This window comes from Aspergillus affinis (genome assembly GCF_023601865.1).
Source record: "Aspergillus affinis strain CMG 70 chromosome Unknown NODE_62_length_193083_cov_87_906428, whole genome shotgun sequence".
In the NCBI taxonomy this organism is placed as follows: Eukaryota; Fungi; Ascomycota; class Eurotiomycetes; order Eurotiales; family Aspergillaceae; genus Aspergillus; species Aspergillus affinis.
Window position 1 is genome coordinate 173,330 of NW_026515843.1, and position 19,754 is coordinate 193,083.

The 19,754-nt window shown below is 47.4% G+C and overlaps 10 protein-coding genes across 10 annotated transcripts; 5 read left to right on the forward strand and 5 right to left on the reverse strand.

Moving 5' to 3' along the window:
• Positions 1–502: 502 nt before the first annotated feature.
• KD926_009065 (FAD-dependent oxidoreductase) lies at positions 503–1,723 on the reverse strand (the record flags this gene model as incomplete). Its single annotated transcript, XM_053101663.1, has 1 exon — positions 503–1,723. One exon carries the CDS (start codon positions 1,721–1,723, stop codon positions 503–505), a length of 1,221 nt encoding a protein of 406 aa, XP_052954827.1.
• An 899-nt stretch (positions 1,724–2,622) lies between these two features.
• Positions 2,623–3,540, forward strand: KD926_009066 (RTA1 domain-containing protein; the record flags this gene model as incomplete). The annotated part of the gene is made up of 2 exons (XM_053101664.1): positions 2,623–2,917; positions 3,011–3,540. The coding sequence occupies 2 exons, from the start codon at positions 2,623–2,625 to the stop codon at positions 3,538–3,540; spliced, it is 825 nt and encodes a 274-aa protein (XP_052954828.1).
• A 3,717-nt stretch (positions 3,541–7,257) lies between these two features.
• KD926_009067 (NAD(P)/FAD-dependent oxidoreductase) lies at positions 7,258–9,055 on the forward strand (the record flags this gene model as incomplete). Its single annotated transcript, XM_053101665.1, has 4 exons — positions 7,258–7,382; positions 7,460–7,577; positions 7,662–8,727; positions 8,781–9,055. 4 exons carry the CDS (start codon positions 7,258–7,260, stop codon positions 9,053–9,055), a joined length of 1,584 nt encoding a protein of 527 aa, XP_052954829.1.
• A 362-nt stretch (positions 9,056–9,417) lies between these two features.
• On the forward strand, positions 9,418–10,446 carry KD926_009068 (cytochrome b5 reductase family protein; the record flags this gene model as incomplete). Its single annotated transcript, XM_053101667.1, has 3 exons — positions 9,418–9,682; positions 9,751–9,828; positions 9,896–10,446. The coding sequence occupies 3 exons, from the start codon at positions 9,418–9,420 to the stop codon at positions 10,444–10,446; spliced, it is 894 nt and encodes a 297-aa protein (XP_052954830.1).
• A 290-nt stretch (positions 10,447–10,736) lies between these two features.
• KD926_009069 (uncharacterized protein) lies at positions 10,737–11,222 on the reverse strand (the record flags this gene model as incomplete). The annotated part of the gene is made up of 1 exon (XM_053101668.1): positions 10,737–11,222. The coding sequence occupies one exon, from the start codon at positions 11,220–11,222 to the stop codon at positions 10,737–10,739; it is 486 nt and encodes a 161-aa protein (XP_052954831.1).
• A 1,015-nt stretch (positions 11,223–12,237) lies between these two features.
• Positions 12,238–12,951, reverse strand: KD926_009070 (uncharacterized protein; the record flags this gene model as incomplete). The annotated part of the gene is made up of 1 exon (XM_053101669.1): positions 12,238–12,951. The coding sequence occupies one exon, from the start codon at positions 12,949–12,951 to the stop codon at positions 12,238–12,240; it is 714 nt and encodes a 237-aa protein (XP_052954832.1).
• Positions 12,952–14,990: 2,039 nt separating this feature from the next.
• KD926_009071 (type 1 glutamine amidotransferase domain-containing protein) lies at positions 14,991–15,749 on the forward strand (the record flags this gene model as incomplete). The annotated part of the gene is made up of 1 exon (XM_053101670.1): positions 14,991–15,749. The coding sequence occupies one exon, from the start codon at positions 14,991–14,993 to the stop codon at positions 15,747–15,749; it is 759 nt and encodes a 252-aa protein (XP_052954833.1).
• Positions 15,750–16,243: 494 nt separating this feature from the next.
• On the reverse strand, positions 16,244–16,966 carry KD926_009072 (uncharacterized protein; the record flags this gene model as incomplete). The annotated part of the gene is made up of 1 exon (XM_053101671.1): positions 16,244–16,966. The coding sequence occupies one exon, from the start codon at positions 16,964–16,966 to the stop codon at positions 16,244–16,246; it is 723 nt and encodes a 240-aa protein (XP_052954834.1).
• Positions 16,967–17,038: 72 nt separating this feature from the next.
• KD926_009073 (uncharacterized protein) lies at positions 17,039–17,782 on the reverse strand (the record flags this gene model as incomplete). Its single annotated transcript, XM_053101672.1, has 1 exon — positions 17,039–17,782. The coding sequence occupies one exon, from the start codon at positions 17,780–17,782 to the stop codon at positions 17,039–17,041; it is 744 nt and encodes a 247-aa protein (XP_052954835.1).
• Positions 17,783–18,190: 408 nt separating this feature from the next.
• Positions 18,191–19,027, forward strand: KD926_009074 (uncharacterized protein; the record flags this gene model as incomplete). Its single annotated transcript, XM_053101673.1, has 2 exons — positions 18,191–18,239; positions 18,585–19,027. 2 exons carry the CDS (start codon positions 18,191–18,193, stop codon positions 19,025–19,027), a joined length of 492 nt encoding a protein of 163 aa, XP_052954836.1.
• Between the last annotated feature and the right edge of the window lie 727 nt (positions 19,028–19,754).

The following is a 19,754-nucleotide window of genomic DNA, read 5'->3' on the forward strand; positions in this document are numbered from 1 at the left end:
GAATGCTGATCGGTCTTGGCGTCAGCATAGTGGTTAGCCCTATTGTTCTTAAGGAGTCTTTCCTGACGTGAGGGCTATTTCAATCATTATAATTTCCCGTTGCTTGAAATGGTAATGCGAGATTCTTCCAGGTAAGTTTAACGTGTGGTTGAGGATCTCGGGGTATGTCTCCGAAAGCCACGTTGAATCGGACCCGCTTTAGGACCGAGGAGGATACGCCGAACTGTGGATTCATCTAGATTCCTCCATAAATTGCGTTCAAAAAGAGAGCGACAGTGATCCAGGTTGACCGCAACCGGGTCAAATCAACAGAATGTAGTGAAAACAACCGTCCTGGACATTTTTCTTTGTGGTCAGTTACTCAAATGTTGCCATCAATCCTTGTGCACGCAGCCACGCGGCACGTCATATTGAATATTAAAACTTGCTAGCAACTATAACCATAAAACCGAGCCACCTTAAGCTAATCGATATTACCTACAACTCGTAATCGGGTATTAACTCAAATACGCCATTTGAAAACCGAATAAAATCCATAAACTCCCGCAACAAGGAAGGGGTAAAGAAACGGCCTCATCCTAGGGTCACAGTCATAGGAAGCCCGCGCAATAATCCAGTCCTGAATAGTCTCTCGCGGTGCACCCTCCGTGAAAAACATCAATTCCATAAGCTTCTGTGTCAGCGCCTGGGCCTTGCTCCCTCGATCCATCAATTCCTTCTCATACAGCATCACGCTATCAAGCTGCGACTGCAAATCCTGGTCTTTCGTGCGGATTATCGCTTCAGCCAATTTCATCGCATCTTCTAGCGCGAGGTTGACTCCTTCACCCGCAAACGGTGTCATAAGATGCGCCGCATCACCCACAAGAGTGACACCTCGTCGCAACTCCCACTTCGTTCCCACGGGAAGCATATACAATGCCATGATCCGCATATCGCCCTCCGTTTTTCTGACCATTTCCAACAACTCCGGCGCCCAGTCGTCGTATTCTTGACAAATATCCTCCCTGGACGGCTTCTTGACCCGCATCTCTTTCGCCCAGGATTCTTCTTGCGGCGAGTACACTGCCACCTGGATACTTCTGTCGCCCATTTGCTGACCCATGATAGATTTGCCGTCGGAATAGGCGAATAATGATCCGCGATTCACCAGTCCATACGTTTTAGGGGCGTGCTCTTTGGCATTAGGGATGGACATATTGTATCCTGATAAGCCCGAGTATTCAGGTTCTGTGGATGTGATCGCCGCACGAACCCGACTCCAAGCCCCGTCAGCGCCGACGATCAAGTTATATTGTTTCTCGATGCCGTGGGCAAAATGCAAGTTTCCATTCTCGTCTATCCGTTCTAGACGATGATTCCACCGTATCATTCCGTCGGGAAGAGACCACAGAAGCAGCTGTCGAAGCTCAAGACGATCGATCTCGGGGTTAGAGGCGAACATACGAGGGAGCTGGAAATACGGCTGAGCTTTCTTGTCGGAAACAGTGGGGGCTGAGACGTCAAATCGCGCATACTTGGCAAATTCATCGTACAGTTTTGCTGCTTTCAAAGCTGCGATACCGGTTTTGGGATGCAGGTCGAGAGTCCCGCCTTGACTGCGAGCATCAAATGATGGTTCTGCCTCGAAGACGGTCACGCTGATGTCGTTCAGATGAAGGAGGCGCGCGAGAAGGCAGCCGGCAGGGCCGGCCCCGATTATGGCAACGTTCAAGAGGGACATGATATACTATCAAGATGAGATATCCTTGATGGTGTAGAACAGTGTAGAGATCGAGCGGGCATATATAGTCAATTTAAAGGAGAACAAAGGGCGATCACGTGGTATTTATGTCGCATGGGAATGACATGATTCGAGTCATTCTGGGCCCTGACGCTCCAGACATACAATTATCCGTGTAAAATGGTGGGTTGCCCAACTACATCCAAATGGCTGCCTACATCAGAGTCAGGCAACAACGTTCTCCCTTGTTCTTGCCCACCTCAAACTGCCTATACCTACTAACTGATCGTTTGGGTTAGCATATGCAGGACAGCTTGGCTAAGTTGCCTCTATCCGACGTGATCAATGCACGAGCCAGAATGAGCCCACTCAGTACCGTACACCTGAAAGTTGTAGCCCCTTAGCGCAGCTGCATCATGAGTGAACATGTGCCGATTTACTCTTGTGACGCCAGGGGCGCTGATTTGCTTAGCTTAGGTATAAGCTTGCATATTATGGCCCCACAGCGGCCTCGCGAGTACGATGGTTGCCTATTCGGGAATGGCGTAGATATAGGCACCCAACATCTAGATTCCTCTTCTATCCACTCATGTTTCCCAGCTCCAATCCAAGCAGAGGCGTGTCTGGGAACTATACAGGGATTCAATCCTCTCGATTATCTCGGGGAATCCCCTACCTCTGTCAAGTAGATATGTTGATGTTGTCTCTTTCCAAGTACTAATTGGCTCAAGAACTGCTCCGTTTCAGGATCAAGGAGCCAACTAAACAGCCCCAGCACAGCCATCACGAACACCATTCTAGATGCCAGTCTGGCGAAAAAGGTATATATATTGCTACCTAGCCCAACAACATCATGTTCGACAAAGTAGTTCATTCTCATATGATTCCTCGCTACCATCATGTCCGAGTACCAACTCCCCGACATCCCCGCCTGTACACCGTACGACCGTAGACTCAGCACAGGGAATTACGGCTATCAACCAAGCCTGGGATGGGGCATTGCATTCACTCTCCTATTCACGGCCATAGCTGTCGGACAAGCAATCCATGTGTTACGCACTCGAGCCTTCTGGACTGTTCTGTTCATCATCGGCGCGATACTCGAGATCATCGGCTGGGTCGGACGGACCATCAGCCACCAGTGTCCATACTCCCGAACATGTTTTCTCATGCAAACGGCAACATTGATCATGGGTATGACCACCTCATTCAACCCATTTATCCATCTACCTCCAAACCTACAGCGCTGACAAAAAGAAAACACAGGCCCCTCATAGACCCAAGCAGGAATCTACGTCACTCTCTGGGTTCTAATCCGCGACATCGGTCGACACGTATCCCCCTTCCCACCCAAAACCTACCTATTCATATGCTTCATCATCGACTCCGTCTGTCTCATCACCCAAGCCGTCGGCGGCGGTCTAGCCGGCTCCGCATACAGCACCGGGATCTCGATACAAACAGGCACAACCATCATGGTAGTAGGGATCATCACCCAACTAGCCGCCGCCGTGATCTTCTCATTTCTTCTCGGAATCGTGATCTACCGCGGTGGGTCCGAGCTACGTGCAAACCCCCGGTTATTCTACGTGGCTGGCGCTACCGTCTTCTCCACGGCGATGATGATCATGCGGAATTTGTATCGGTCGATTGAGTTGACGGAGGGATGGAGGGGGTATCTGATTACGAATGAACGGTTTGTTCTCGCGTTGGATGCCCTGCCGATGGTGCTTTCGATGGGGATTTATGTTTTTTTCAACCCTGGGGAACATTTTGGGAAGGAAACGGTTGGTGTTGATGAGCAAGAGCTTATTTGACAGGAGGAGGGAAGAAAACATGCGTTGCGGAGGTATTTGAAGCTATGATGGGAGCTTTGCGGATAGTGCGTGTTCAGGTTTGTTGGTTATAGCCTGCCGGGGGTTCCTCGTTGCAACGGAAGGGAAGGATGCTAATTGGAAAAAGCTTGGCCATTAAGATGTGAAGGAAAGCGTAGCCATAAATAAAGGCAGGCTTGCCAGGGAAAATATAGCGCTCAATTTTATCACGAAGAGCATGACAGTTGAGAAAAGCGTGGCTCTCTTGTTGTCCAGAAAAAAGTGCCACAATATTTGCTACCTTTCTATCTTTTTGAACCTCTTTTGGGTCTTGCTAGAGAAAGACAACTGATCTTTCACTGGCTTTTCTAAGATTTAAACACCTAGCTACTGTAAGCGGGGATCCGATGGATGAACATGAGAGGAGGACGCTTAATGATGAGAAACCCACCATCGGTAAGCTAAGCTCAATTCTTTCGAGGACCCGAAGGAGTTCCAAGACAGCCTCCAAAAGACCATTCGAGCTTGCCATCTATATCTTCCGATGTCCTCGTATCCGGTTCCATGAAAGAAGGTCTCCCCCAATTCCAACGATAAAAAAAGTTGACGCGACCAATGAAAAGCCTCTAGTCATTATTTTTCGTTTGTCCGGTGTTCCAAAGAAGACTTCCAAATGAAAAGCGACAAGAAAGCCCGTCTAGTCATCTTTCGTGTTTTTAAATCATCTCTCAATTGTTCCACGTCGGTGTACTGCGACGTCCAGCATTTGTGTATAATTTCTCCGAATGGAACACCATCAAGGCAAGGAAATTGGCCAAGTGAGAAGCGTCTTACGATACACTCGTAGTTCTCATCGTTTACTTCGTTGTATGGTCGTAAGCCAGTCATGGTTTCGAACACAAGGCAACCCAATGCAAAGATTTCTGTTTTAATAGACCCAGGGGAATCAGGATCTATTCGATACCTGTCTTCTTCTTGCACCAAGGAAGCTTCTGTCCCAACTCCTGACCCAGAGAAGTCGCAGAGCTTGATTGACAAATCGTCGGCGACGAGGAAATTTCGCGCGCTTATATCGGCGTGGATTACTCCACAGCGATGGACTAGGGCGATAGCACTGACCGCCATGGTAATCCATCTTTCGCGAGTTTCCAGTTGAATTTCCTGGTTGTAGCGTTGAAGATATTCGCGCAGGTCACCGAATTGCATAAAGGGGAGGCGAATATAATCTTCTGTGATTTCACCCTCCCTGAGGGTTTTAGAGAACATCATTAAATAGAGCGTTTCGTTGCTTCCAGCATTTGTCTCTCTAGACGCACCTTAATATCGCGCCTTGGTTCCTTTGGCCTCGACCCATCGGACTTTCAGTTGTTTTTGCCTCTTCGTTTGGGAGGAAGGCCTGACGACAACACGGCAACGAACTTCAGCTACTGTTCAGACGGCGTGCCTCACGGGCGACACCAATGTCTGTATCCGATCAACCAGTCATTTCATTGACATCTTCCATCGTGAGATCTGGGGCTAAACAAGCTTGAGATGAAGCGTGTCCCATCGCCAAGCCTTTGTTGAAGCCTAGGCGTTCAACATTTGCACGATTCTTCCCAACAGATGCCTGTGAAGCACCCATAAATGCTGCGATTTCAGAACATTTAAAGGTGTGAGCTCCGGACACTCCCGCAAAATATGCTTTTAGAACTCTCTAACGTTGATCCATTTCCCTCTAGGCAAACACCGACGCAACAAGGAACAGATCGCACTACAAATCGGGCAGGTTTGTTTTTTTCCCAGAACACTTGACAGTCAATGACCAAACTCCGTAATTGTATGTTTATAGAAGAAATACTTAAAAAGCACAAACTGAAGAAGTGCATTTATATTATACCCCCATTGCCTATTTTTGAGGTCGTTGCATTCTGCGAGAAATAATGCGTGAATTAAGAATTTGGGTTCTAAATTTTTTCAATTCCAAAATAATATATATCTATCAGCCAAAGCCGGTAATAAGGCCTTTTTTGTACGGAGCATCTTCAAGGCAGATACGGAGCCCTGCGGTGCAGAAATATTTGTCCTGAAAGAGCGTATAATGAATGTATCTAGATTTGCAATATTTTAAGAATAGACTGACTGATTTTTATGTAAAGCAACAGATCTGTAGCTTGGCGTAACAGATTAAGTGCAAAATAGTCTTATCTGGTGAAGAATAGTAAAAACTAAAAGAAAATAGGGCTGGTCGAGCGAAAATAGCACAGATTCATTCGAGAGATTGCAGATTTGATAAGCTATGCCAGGAATAGCGAGGGTAGTCTGGATTAATAGCAAAAATATCTTACCTGTAGAGGACGGATAAGGATGAGGAGAAAGGAATACCTAGCGGACGGGCGATATACAGCGAGAAGTTGAAGGGGCAATAAGAGGGACAAGAAGTGCCTCCCTGGAAGAACCATGATTCAGTAGCACAAGTTTGATCGTAACTTTACACAACTATCCGATATGGTGTAATGGTTAACATCGCCGTCTCTCACACGGCAGCTCGGGGTTCGATTCCCCGTGTCGGAATGTTTCTTATTTTTTGTTTTGCTTTTATTGCCCATCGGCCCCGCCCGCTTATTTTCCCCAGCTCAGACCATGGGATTTTTTTAAGTTTTTTCTTCCCCCCCCACCTCCATCACCATCTATCTAATCTCCGAATGCTACTCTTCTGTTACTGCTGTTGCTGAAAAAAAAAATGTCTGAGGGTGGGTTGCTCACAACTCAGCGACTGAGACGTTTTCCCCACAATATATAATCATAACAGTTCCTACAAGAAAACAACAACCACCATCTCCCCACCATCACCATCCAGTGTTCATCGCACTAATTTCGGCCTAAAAATAACATGACCACTTTCTCCCCATTGAGAAAGTTAAATATCCAATAGCAAATCAACCTTGTAATGAAGCTTGTAAGGAGCATGATCTCCAGTTGTCCCGATTTGTGGTTCTACAAGTCAAGGGCGTTTTAGTCCTGTCGGGCTTCTCAATTAAATGTCCGCACAGGTAGATATTTCCTTCTGGTTGTGAGAGAGTGTGTGAAAGGATACTGGATTAGTTTGGGCAAACCAGAGATATTGGAATAAACGGAGCGAAGTAAAGATGTGGTCGGGTCGGTATTGGATATTACTAAATGATTCGACCAATATCTTATGAACTTGATGGAAATGAGATACCCAGGCTGTGACTTTGAATTATTGAAGCATGTGAAAAACAGTATAAATCAGGTATTTTGCACAGAGTGCTATACCAAGAGAACCGATCCGGAAATATCTTTCTCTTACTCTGTTTGGCTGATAGGTTCCGGCTGACTGAATGCTTCGCATCCCCGCAGATCAAACCCCTCCGCTCTAGACCCTCGAAGCACGCAACACCGATCACCATACGGGAGCATACGTTTAAGCTAACCTAAGTAGTGAGCGAGCTACCGCATGAGGAAGTCCAATTAGGGTTCGCCAGACCGGCCGATTGCCACGAAAACAAGGCTCCAGCAACGCCATGTGATCAAACGACCAGACAACCGGGGATCATCCGAACAAGGCGAACCAGAAAAAGCAATTGTCGAAAAGCAACAGCCCGAATAGAGTAGGACCGTTACATGTGGTAAGTGGGCCATCCCGTCGTATAAAGACGCAGCTCTGTTAACCCCCCCCCCCCATCCCCCCCAAAACTACCATTCCACCATATCCCCAGAATGCCAATCCCGGCAGAATGCACGGTATTAGTAGTCGGCGGAGGACCTGGGGGGTCCTATGCAGCGTCGCTGCTGGCCCGAGAGGGGCTGAACACGGTTTTGTTGGAATCTGACGAGTTTCCGCGGTATGTGACTGCTCCCTGTCTCTGACTCCTTGGGTTGAGGGTTGTTATGTCTGAACTCAGATGGATTAAATCGCCAGATTCCACGTCGGTGAAAGTATGCTTCCTTCCATCCGCCATTTCTTTCGATACATTGATTTGGACACCAAGTTCAAAGAGCATGGGTTTACCAAGAAGGTAGACATCTTTGTCGTTCTCGTACGAGGTCATCAACAAGTAACAGCCCTAACGATCATAGAATGGAGGCGCGTTCAAGCTCAACTCGAAACCAATAGCGTGTAGGTTCTTGCGTTCTCTTCACGAGATGAAATGCGAAGGCTGACGTGCAAAGACACGGACTTCATCGGTGCCGGTGGTCCTGAGAACTATACGTGGAACTTCCTGCGATCGGAATCCGACGATCTCATGCTAAATCATGCGGTCAAGTGTGGTGCCAAGGTCTTCACCCCGGTTCGAGTCACATCCCTGCAATTTGCGCCCATTGGAGCCACAGACAACTCGACGCAGTCGGTTCTTGATAATACCAGCCATAGTCTGGGGCGACCGGTGTCTGCAACGTGGGCTTCGGAGGAAGACTGTGGAGCCATTCGATATAAGTATCTGATTGATGCCACAGGGCGGGCAGGGATTGTGAGTACAAAGTACATGAGGAATCGGAAGATGAACACGGCATTAAAAGACGCCGCAACATGGGGATACTGGGAAAAGTGTGGCGTGTTTGGAGAGAGTACGCATATGGAAAACGACCCATATTTCGAGGCCATCAATGGTTCGCTCATCTCTATTCTCGTGAAAGCAAAGCTAACAAACACAGACGGCAGTGGCTGGATCTGGGCAATCCCATTGAAGGATATGATGTCCATCGGGGTAGTCATGAAACAAGAAATTGTAGTGGCCAAGAAACGAGAACGCGGTTTATCCCCTTCACAGATCTATATCGATTCCATTGAGAATACCCCAGGAATCAGGGATCTCCTTCAGAGAGCGGAATTAGTTTCAGACCTGCATTCCACGGCTGACTGGTCGTATAATGCCACAACATATGCCAGCCCATACCTGCGAATCGTCGGCGACGCAGGATGCTTCATCGACCCGCTCTTCTCGTCCGGGGTACACATGGCCCTAGTAGGGGCTCTATCTGCCGCGGTGACCATCTGCGCAGCGGAACGAGGGAACTGTGATCAGGCCGTCGCGGCAGACTGGCATTCGAAAAAGATCGCTGAAAGTTATGCCAGGTTCTTACTCATTGTCGCCAGCACTCGAAAGCAAATATCTAGTCGCGAGGAGTCCGTGTTGAATGATCCGGCCGAGGGAAGCTTTGATCGCGCTTTCCACATCTTTCAACCCGGTATGTTTATCACACCTAGCCCACTCAAGTCAAACGTATGCTTACCGAGGCAGTGATCCAAGGTACCGTAGATGTGGAGGATGAGAAACACAACCAAGAGGAAATCGCCAGGATATTTGAGTTCTGTGCAGGAGAGACTTTTGGCAGCCAAAACAGTATCGAGAAGTTGGCGAAAGAGGTTGGATTGCCGCCAGAGACCGTCGAGCGCTATCGGGCTATTCTTATAGAGAATAACGGGGCGGATAAGAATGACTTCGAGAATGAAGCCTTGGATGGATTGAGACCGAACATGAAGCCAGGAGCGCTGGGATTGATTCATGCGTGTTGATCCATTGCATTTGTCTTTTGAGGGATCTCATAGGTACGGTTGTCCTGTGACTGGGGAGGATAGGTGCATTCTATCATAGCTTGTTCATAGCAGGATTTGCGTTAACTCATTACACAAAACCCAACCATAGTTCTCTATGCGATATTTAAAATGTAGGACTGCACTGCGTTACGGCCCCTTAGGAATAGATGCCCCTACTGTCGGGCCCGTGAACCCCGTCGGGTCCGAGAGCCCTGTGGGGCCGGAGGACCCTGTCGGATTTTGCGGGTTTTGGCTGAATCTGTAGACTGGACATAAATATCACTGCACCCAGATTCAAGAAGCTGCGATAAATCCTTGCATTAGTTCGTATTCAACCCAATATGCCTTTAATCCGTTTCTTTCCAAAGTCCCTGAAAACCACCGCCGCCGTTGCCTCTGGATTCGCAGTCCTCGGTATTGGGATCTACAGCGTGCGATCGTCCTTCCCGACAGCCCAGGCCGAATCTACAGAGCCATCAATGGTCTTCTCGGGCTTCGGCCCTACCACGCTGCGCCTCCAGAGCGTCAAGGCCGTGAACCATAACACGAAGCGCCTGGTGTTCGAATTCCCGGATAAAAATGCTAGGAGCGGATTATCTCTTACCTGTAAGAAACAAACCATCCTTTCTCATGGTGACTAAACCCGCACAAATTAACAATCATATCCCCATCAGCGGCGCTTCTCACTATCTCTCGCCCCCAGGGCAGATGGCTTCCTGTCCTAAGACCATACACGCCTATCAGCGATCTAGGTAGGTAGAATCCATCTTCTTCCACCATCTGACCCACCACCAAACTAACAATGGAAACAATATCCAGACCAAAAGGGCTCCCTCGAACTCCTCGTCAAACAATACCCCAACGGCAAAGCAAGCACGCACCTCCACTCCCTCGTACCAGGAGATACCCTCACATTCTTAGCTCCACTGCGAGGCTTTCCCTGGAAACCGAACCAGTTCTCCCAAGTATACCTAATCGCCGGCGGAGCGGGAATCACGCCGCTCTACCAGCTTCTCCAAGGAATATTAAAGAACCCGAACGACAAGACGAAAGTAAACCTTGTGTTCGGGGTCAATACAGAACAGGACCTGTTGTTGAGGGAGGAGCTGGAGGACTTTAAGAGGCGGTTTCCGGGGAGGTTTGATTTTGTGTATACAGTTACTCACGGGGAGGAGGGTTCGTCATTGAGGAAGGGTCGTGTGACGGAGGAGTTGTTGCGCGAGGTGACGAGGGAAGGAAGGGGGAGGAATACGAAGGTGTTTGTTTGTGGGCCGTCGGGGATGGAGGAGGCGTTGGTGGGGTCGAGGATATCGGGGGAGGGCATTTTGGGAAAGTTGGGATTCAAGAATGACCAGGTATATAAATTTTAAGAAGGGCTGTGGGATGAGATTTTAGGAATCTGATTTAAGTTTTCGTATTAGGAGTGTGTAGGAGAGATGCTGGGATATATTGCTGAGTTCTATGTAATAAAAAAACTGTGAATAGAGGTTTGATGACACTCCATGGAAAGGTAGTATCTATAAAACCAGGTCTACGACATGGTAACCTACGCGAAATTGTAGCACAAAAAAGTTGTTTTGAAATTTGATTGTTGTTCGATCCATATATCCCGTCTATAGTAACGATTCCAACGAATAACGAGCCCCCCTGCAAAGAAGAGCTAACTGCATAACTCGCATCCACTGCACCCCTCCTTCTTACACAGCATCTTGTCAATCTCCTTCGGGATCTCATAAATCCCAAAAGCGACGGTGTCAATAAACCGCCACTTCTTCAACACCCGTACTTGTTTCTGGAACCGATCATGACGATTGTAGAAAGTTTGCAAATAAGAAACAATTCGGTTATAGACTGCGTCAGGGTTGGTGTACTGCCGGGGAGCAGGAAGTTCGCTCAGATGGAAGGTCAAGGCCAGGCGCGTGCGGCCGTTGTAAATCTCTCCCAGCGCATCTTTCCCTTGCTCTAGCCGCCGGTGCGTCTCTAGCTTGTCGCAGAGTTTCATGCAGATAGTTCCAATAGTTTCTTCCATTGACCAGTCGCTGATGTCGATGATCAGCATGACCTCCCAGCTGTTGCGGTAGATAAAGGGGAGAGGTGGGCCGTCGATGGGCGCATCGATAGGCTTGTAGGGGTCAAGATCCGACATCTTGAAGTAGGGGCTAAGAATTCGTTTTGAAGGGATATATGGATTTGTGTGAAGGAATTGTCGAATAGATGTTGATGATTGGGTTGGTTCGATGTGTTAGGATGCAGGGGTTGAACATCCTATTTATAGTTTGATGATAAAGATGAGTCCTTGAAAACACAATGCGAGAAGGTCGACAGTATCCTATATATATGAAGAGTCAAACTATGAAAACAAACTACGAGCACAAACTATGAATACCACACGTTCGAACAGTTCATTGTTGGAGTGCGAGGGGTAACAAGGAAAGGAAACAATGATATTCTTTTCCTACCATTTTATGAACAAAGATTATTTCACCTTCTCAAAGCAAGCCTATTGAAGGAAACGATAGATTGTAAAAGCCCGACTGATATATTCAATGCCCTCAAAATCAAAAAAAGAGGGTTTTAGATATTCCGTCGCCATCATATGAATTACTTTGTGTTGGCGTGCTGGAAAAGAAAACGAAGACAAGAGTATGAGTAACCCTCAGGAAGATTCCGGACTTTTCTGCCAACAAAGGCCATCTATCCATACAGGTGAACATGACTTTGATCAGGAAAATGATCTTAATATCGACTGATAATTCATCAAAGTATTATAGATTATGGCTAAATACATATCTAATTTCACCTGAATAGAAACCTGGTCTTTGTTTTGCGGTCTACGACCTAACTTATCCCAATACAATAAAAATGTCATTAGAAAGCTGTATTTGCAAAAAGATCAACGCAATAATATTAACCACATACTTGAAGGCAATGCGGAGTATAAAGAAAATTAGTATGGATTGAAGCGTAATCATAGCCAGACTCTTATACCTAAATGAAAAATGAAAGTATCAGTGCACCTGGTGTAGAGTCCACAGTTATAAGTAAAGTTTATCTAGCACCCAACGATAAAAAATATGCTTACAGTACAATATGGTTACAGTACGTTGAAGATTAACTTAAACAGGAAAGTTATCATATTAATAGATACAATAATCATCAAGTTAAAAGGATCTCGGTTTCTGCAATAGGAGCTCCGCTTCTCGGGCGGAAAAGCTCTTCATCCTGTCCTTCGGGCGGAATAGCTCTTCATCATGTCCTTGAAACGAACTGCAATCAGAAAGTTCAAAATTAGGTACCTCCGACAAATCTGAATAGCTATTCGTAAGCGAATCAGCGGCATCCGGTTCAAGATTGGGACTCGATTCACGCTGAGGTGAAAGAAAGTCGAACTTCAACCACACCGTCTGACGAAACAAGTCTGGATCCATGAGCTCGAATGGGCGGAATGGTCCCGGAACCTTCTTAAGCTTTTTCAAATGTTCTCTGATCCGTCGAAGCGCTGGAATAATATCCTCTCTGCTGGTCTCAAGTTCTTGAGGAATATCAGTCATCAGATACCTCATAGAGATACGCTGGAACCCTTCAGGCGGAGGACTGTTCAATTCCTTCATAGACGGGTAGGAAAGTTTCCGATCCACCTCTCCCGCCCGTTCAGGAACCAGACGACGAAGGACAAGGAAAGTCACTTCTTCAGCGGTGGCACTCATACTTTGGAGAACAAAGTCGCGGATGTCAAAATACATGTAGAGATACCTGACCTCGGGTCGCTCCATCCAGCCTAGCCCAGCACTCCTGGTTTTTGGATGCCAGATCTCTCGGTATCCTGCTTGCGCAGCTTGCCCAATTTTGGGCTTGGGAGTAGTAGGTGAATCCATTTTGGGTTTGAATGGTTTGAAGCCTATATCCATGGAGGGAGCCGGGGCTTTTATAAGACACAACGAAAACAAAGACTGCAATACCGAGGTACCAGAGATGGAGATTTCCGTAACAATTAGGACAAAGAAAAAAAAACCCTCTGCGACTAGAATATACATGACTGGATAGGTAGTAGTAGTAGTAGTAGTAGTGATTAACGTCTGACGGACTAAGGTGCTCTTAGGGGGAGACCCGGCCCTATGACCTCCCATTAGGTACTGGGGACGTATCTAAGCTTAAATTATATACATAAATAGAGTACATAATTTTGGAATAAAATTTCGAACTACAGCGTTTGTATAAAAGATGTTCGTTAGATCCTGTCCCTCCTTATGGCCGAGATCTGTGCTGTGGCGTGGGTTGGCTTGATATAACTGGGGTCGGGTGGTAGATATTCTTGTACTAGCGATGTTCCCTACGGCGGCGGGCCGCTCTGCAACAAAAAAATAACATTTGATTTTCATTGATTCTGCCAGCAGAAGGCTTATAGAACAGCTTACTTACAGTAGGCGGTCCAAAAGGCGGTGATGAAATTTCAAAAAAGAATAGCCGAAAGCGGGGATCACCCGCAGCCTTACGATCACCATCCACAGCGTGCAGGCCTCCCACGGACCTGTCACTTTTTCGGTGGATAACCACCCAAAGTAGAAGTCGTATGCTCTACCGATTGAGCTAGCCGGGCTAGTTTATATGTTTTGCCCCAATAGATGACTGATTTTAAGAGGCCAAATCACCGTTGAGGGTGGAAATGGTCTCTCGGGGAATCCGGCCAATTTGTCTGCGGGTGACCGACGCCTTCCGTTCTTGCGTCGGCCGAGTTCAGATAACGCATAGCTCCATAGCGCAGAGCCACACGATAAGAGAGGTACAAGCCCACTGTTTTCCAGGTACGCAACAATCGCGTCCATCATCTCGGTGGGGAGTTCCTGGTCCTCGTCCGCGCATTGCCATCCAATACTGTACGCAGTGTAAGCGGATGTTGAGATCATCACGACTTGGGAAGCAAGTGTCTGTGTTGTTCCAAACTATCTTCCTTCCCTCTCCGGTACATTGCGACCTTAACATAAGACTAGATGTTTATTTAGTAGAGTTTAGAGCGAACGGAGTTATCGCAGGGTAACTGATAGATTGAGCTAGCCGGGCAGTGTTTACCAGGCGAATGGAAAACTCCAGTCAAACTTTACAGCTGAATGAGGGTCATGGAAGTCATAGCGTAAACTATCAGCAAAAATCAGGTCGGCAACATTGATGAGGCATCTCCATGGACGATCATGGAGATATCAAAGAAAACAGTTACCCAAGACATGGAATAAAGAAAATCAAAGCTAACTATGAATTATTGGAACTCCACGGAGGTATCAGTAAAAACAAAGAGGAGACTGCAAGAAGACCTGGCAAATATGCAACTACTTTACTGTTCGCAGCTTTCAAGGCTATAGGCTGCAAACTAGAATATCAGGCATGAAATCTCCATTTCAGGTTAGTGGATTCCCCATTCTGGCTTAGCACCGTGGCAATAGGTGGGAGCTGTACTCGGCACACCTAATCCCACATCTGGAAATATGTCCTATATTTCGGCCTGTTTCAAAAGTGTTATTTTCGTAGAGCTTCGAAGCAAATGACCTTCCCGATCATGGAACTTGATCTGAGAGTATCGAATAAGATATTCTAAGTCAGAATGACGTTTGGATCTATTCGACTTCCCAGGGAAAAATGGGTTCTAAATTGCTACGTCATTGTGATGTTATGATGGCCTCACCCAACGTCTATACCATAACTATAAAAGAGAGCCTCCAAATTGTCATCATTGCGAAATTTGAATACTTCCAATAAAAGGCAAAGACAATTCTTCTCAGGCCGGTTAACACCAAACTCGACAACACAAGGTTATTGTACGTTCTGAATAGAGTCATTCTCACTTTAAGAAGCCTTATCCTCTAAAACATATAGATATAAGAAACGAGGTTTCTGAACATATCGAAATTTCGATTACCACGCAATGCCTCCGAAAAAAGTCCTCATCATCCTCAGCGACGCCCACTCCTTCCCCATCAAAAAGACCAGCGGCCCAGAGGCCGGGAAAACAGTCGACCAGCCATCCGGATTCTTCTTAATGGAACTGGTCAAACCGCTCCAGAAATTCCTCGACGCCGGACACGAAGTCACTTTCGCTTCGCCAAAGGGCCAAGAGCCGGCTCCGGATCCAAACAGTGAATCTCTCCTCGCATTTGCAGGGAACTTCTATGAGCGACGACGCGAGACAGAGCTTATCGAGCGCATGAAGCAAGAAAATGGATTCAGTCGTCCTCGGCCATTCAATTCCATCAGTAATGACGAATTAGCTACTTTTGCAGGGCTGTTTATCCCTGGGGGACATGCACCGCTGAGCGATCTAGGAGGGGATGCTGAGCTGGGACGGATATTGCGATATTTCAATAAGGAGAACAAACCCACTGCGGCGATTTGTCATGGGCCGTATGCGTTGTTGAGTACGAAGAAGGCAGGCGATGGGTCGTTTGTGTATAAGGGGTATAATATAACATCCTGGAGCGATGCCGAGGAGAAAATGATGGAGACGATGTGGGGTGGAGAGGTTGAGAAAGTTGAATCGGCCTTACGCAATGAGGGCGCAAATATGGCCGAAGGAGCGAAAGAGGTTATAGGTGGTGTGACACTTCATAGAGAGTTGTTAACGGGTGGGAATCCATTGGCTGCAGACGAGCTAGGAAATCGGTTCTTGAGAATGTTGACTGTATAAGTGCACATGTTCATAATAACCCCTGTTGAGTTGAAAGCTTTCTTTCTGCTCAAAATAATTCTGAATGAAGGACCAATTAATTGAGAAAATAAATAAAGATAGAATATAAGCGTTCAATGGACCGAAAAAGACGATGAAAAATAAAGATAAGTAGACTATTTATCGGATATGCAACGCGAACTTCAGATGTGAAGAAGAAACCACAAGATGAATACAAATTCAAGCAAGACCAGACGAACAACTCGTGGAGTCAGAAGTACTGACGTGGGTCCTGTCGACTGGCATGAGCAAGTAGCTGTCGTACTGGCCACCAATGTGAAAGATATGAGAACCCCTGTTTGGACTAGAAGGGGCTCGAGTGCGCTGCTCATTGACGTATGACGGATTGGAACTCCTGTCCCCGCCTGAGGTTATCAAGGGAACATTGTGAATGTCCGTACAAGTGCCATGATGCTTTGGAATGGTGATATTTGCAGTGCCGAAATTCAAGTCAGTCATGGAGGACGACGCCCTCTGGGCAGAGATGGAGAGGGCGAGCATCTCTCCCCGTCATCATTGGAGGTGAATGCTTTTCCATCGGACTGCAACTTTTGAACCGAAACACTAAGATCCATGTCGTCGTTAGATCCCGAAGCTTCCACCCATAGGTGCACACGCATATTGCCGATAATTTCCATGTCGTTTGGAACGGTGTATATCAACTGCACCGATCCAGTTCCATTCACGGTATAGGCGAGGAAGTCCGAGGTATTCTGGGGCTTGGCATGCAAAGTCGCATCTGAATGCAAGTAGAGTCTCTCTGGAGTCGTGGTCGCCGGCGGCCACTGGGACTCAGGGCGGTTTATCGTGCCATTTCCGCCAGGGTTTAGGATCGAGAGGCGGACTCGGGGGGTTTCCCTCCAATTGTTGCTCTTCATATTCAAGAAACAATCGAAGAAAGAATGCAGCTCTTCCACATGACATGGCTCATAGTAATCTGGCCATTTAGAGCTGTTGTGCACGCGGAGCCATTTTTCTGACAAGCCCAACCGATTAAAGGCATCGAAGGTACCCGCCGTATGAAGCATATTGGTATAGCTCGCAACGACGTAGGCGGGAATCGTGATGTTCTCGACGTGGGCGATTTTATCCTCACAGTACTTGTTGAGAGAGGTTTCCGTGAGAGCCATGCGAGGAACATCTTTTACGTACTTATTTCCGGCGGACGTAGTGATCATGCCCTCCAGACATCCGACAGACGGAATGCCGCCACGTAGCGCCAAGTCGCGATAGAGGTCGACCAGGCCCTCCTAGGGAGCAATAACCGCCAGATGAGGCGGTCTCTCGGCGGCCACAAACCACTGCGAGATGGCTAGCCAGGAGTTTCCACTAAATGCCACCTTTCCCGTGGACCAGGCCTTGTTTGCGATGGCTTCTACCACATCGTAGCCGTCCTCTGCCAGCTGGCTACCAAAGAAAGTGATTTCCCCTTCCGACGAGTAGGCCCCTCGGGGGTCCGGGTTCACGATCGCATATCCATGGGATACCCAGTATGCCGGATCGGGGCCTTCAAATTTCTGCAGCTCCGAGACATGGGAGAGTGGGATGCCCGAATGACTGGACATATCGTCCAACCACCGGCCACCGATTTGCTTACCGTAAGGACTCCACGCGATAATGGCCGGTACCGACTCATTTCCCACGGGACGAAAGACGTCAGTGTAGATGACCGTGCCGTCGCGCATTTTGATGGGTACGTCCTGCTCGAAGAGGATATCACATGGCAGGGCCTTGGCTCCTTCCCGGCGAATACTTCCGGCTTTCAGAATGGACGAGCTGGGGTGAAATCCGGGATAGCGAGCTCGCTTGGCGTCAGTGGCCAAGCTACGACGGTAATAGACTTCGTAACTGTCCTGCCCGCGTATGTTCAATGGTCCATGATGAATTTCCGAGGTTGACATCGGGGTAGCCATGGCGTCTGTCACGCTGGACAAAAAGAGGAGGATCACTAGGATCGTGACCACAAGAAGTGATTCAATACGAAGTCGATGCATGGAGTTTCTGAAGGGCTGGGAATTGTTTCTTAACAAGGAAAGAATGAAATAGAACGATTGATAAGGAACGAGAGAAACTAAACGACAGAAACTAAACGACAGAAAATGAACGACAGAAAATGAAACAAAAAAGAGAATCAAGAGAAAAGAAAGAAGGGGAAAGGAACGAGAGAATAAATGTGCGAAAAGTAAAGAGCAAAGAACGGAACAGAAGGCGATAACCTGGAGGGTTTGTATCCTCTCTTGGCTAGCTGCCTAGCCCGGGCTAAACCGTATTGCGCCTCTCACCAAGACCTGCGAGATTATCTCTCGGAAATATCTCTTGCTCATTTTGAGAAACAAGTCTATTCGAGCCTTGGTTGACTTTTCTTCCAAAAGAATAGTTGCTCAATCCCATATCGCAGCCTGATGAGCAACTCAATGAGCAGATACTCCGTAGTTCCGTCGGAAATAAGTGGTAAGTGGTTGGTGGATTCCCGGCGGAGAAGGCTGTTGAGTGCAGGCCTCCCCCGTCGTAGTTACTGCATCGGTTTAGTCTGGAACACTGAAGACCTGCGGCCATTCCTCGGAATTAGGTGTCTGCATGTCGCACGATAGGGGACCCGAATGCAACGAAATCAGATAACAAGCTGTGCCGGTGGGTAGGCAGAAAGGTACGGATATACTCTGTAAGAAAGGGCCCACTGATGAAACTTGGCTTTTTTGGGCTTAGAAATTAAGGTTTCCACTCCCTAAATATACTAGAGTGTATCGGACGTTCAATAACGGGTTCGGAATTATGTGGATTTGATTATAATTGAAGGATGGGCGCGAGGGAGTGAGCAGAGCGACGTTCCTATCATCACGGGAAGTGCAAGGGACGAGAATGACGCTGTTTATGGCCTGAACATCACTGTGTCCCAGTACCTGAAGAATCTGAATTCGACCTTTGGTGCAAAGTTTGCAAAGGAATTTCTTGATCTTTACCCCGCGACCACCAGCGCAGAAGCCTCCGCCGCCCAGAATCTGCAGTATACCGAGCGATCCAAGACAGGAGCCTGGCGCTGGGCTAACCAGTGGCGTGAATCGGCTAAGAGTCCCGTTTGGACCTATCTTTGGGATCACGCTCCTCCGGGCCAAAGTCAGGGTGCCTTCCACATATCCGAGATTCCTTACGTGTTGGGAATAATTTGTATGGTGTGGACACCTATCCCTGGACCGAGGAGGATTACCATATCGCCGCTACCATCAATGCATACTGGGTGAATTTCATCAAGACCGGTAACCCCAACGGCAAGGGGTTGGTTCAATGGGACCGAAATGACCTAAATGACTTGAACACGCAGGAGCTTGGGGGTGGCTGGGGGAAGATGCGTCTGAGTTCGAGAGCAGACTTCACCTTTTTGCCGAATGGTTCAAGACTCTGCCTGCCTATTGATCTCTATCATTATTTATGATACTTGCCAGATGAGGGTAATTGGGATGCGCCTGAGTCTCTTGTGAATCTGTCTTTGTTCCTATCGGTATGTTCTTTTCCCTACTGTCTGATATAGACTTTCGTCTGCACTAAATCATGTATCTCACCAAGCCTTCGGATTGTACACTACGTCAGTTTCTCCCTCAATGATCTTTCTCCGTAGACATGTGCATATTCCGTTGTCAAGTAACCCTGACATGTGTGCTTTCTTTTCAGTTCAATATCCATACAGCCTCCTGGACCATACGATGCCTGTTGCTTGACCTATAAGACTAATCCAGGACAGCCACCATCTTCAAATAAACAATTACAAAAGGGTAAGGAAGTAGAGCCTAAGCTAAGAAATACGAAATGAAAGCAAAACAAACTGTTGGAACGATGTTATCAACCAGACCAGAGAGGTGGAGTATCTTGACCTAATCTACATACCGCACAGCATCTTGCTTGGCCTAGACTTGGCCTACCATTCCAAATGGCATACCAAGGGATCAGGAATGCATAGGTGTAAACAAGTGG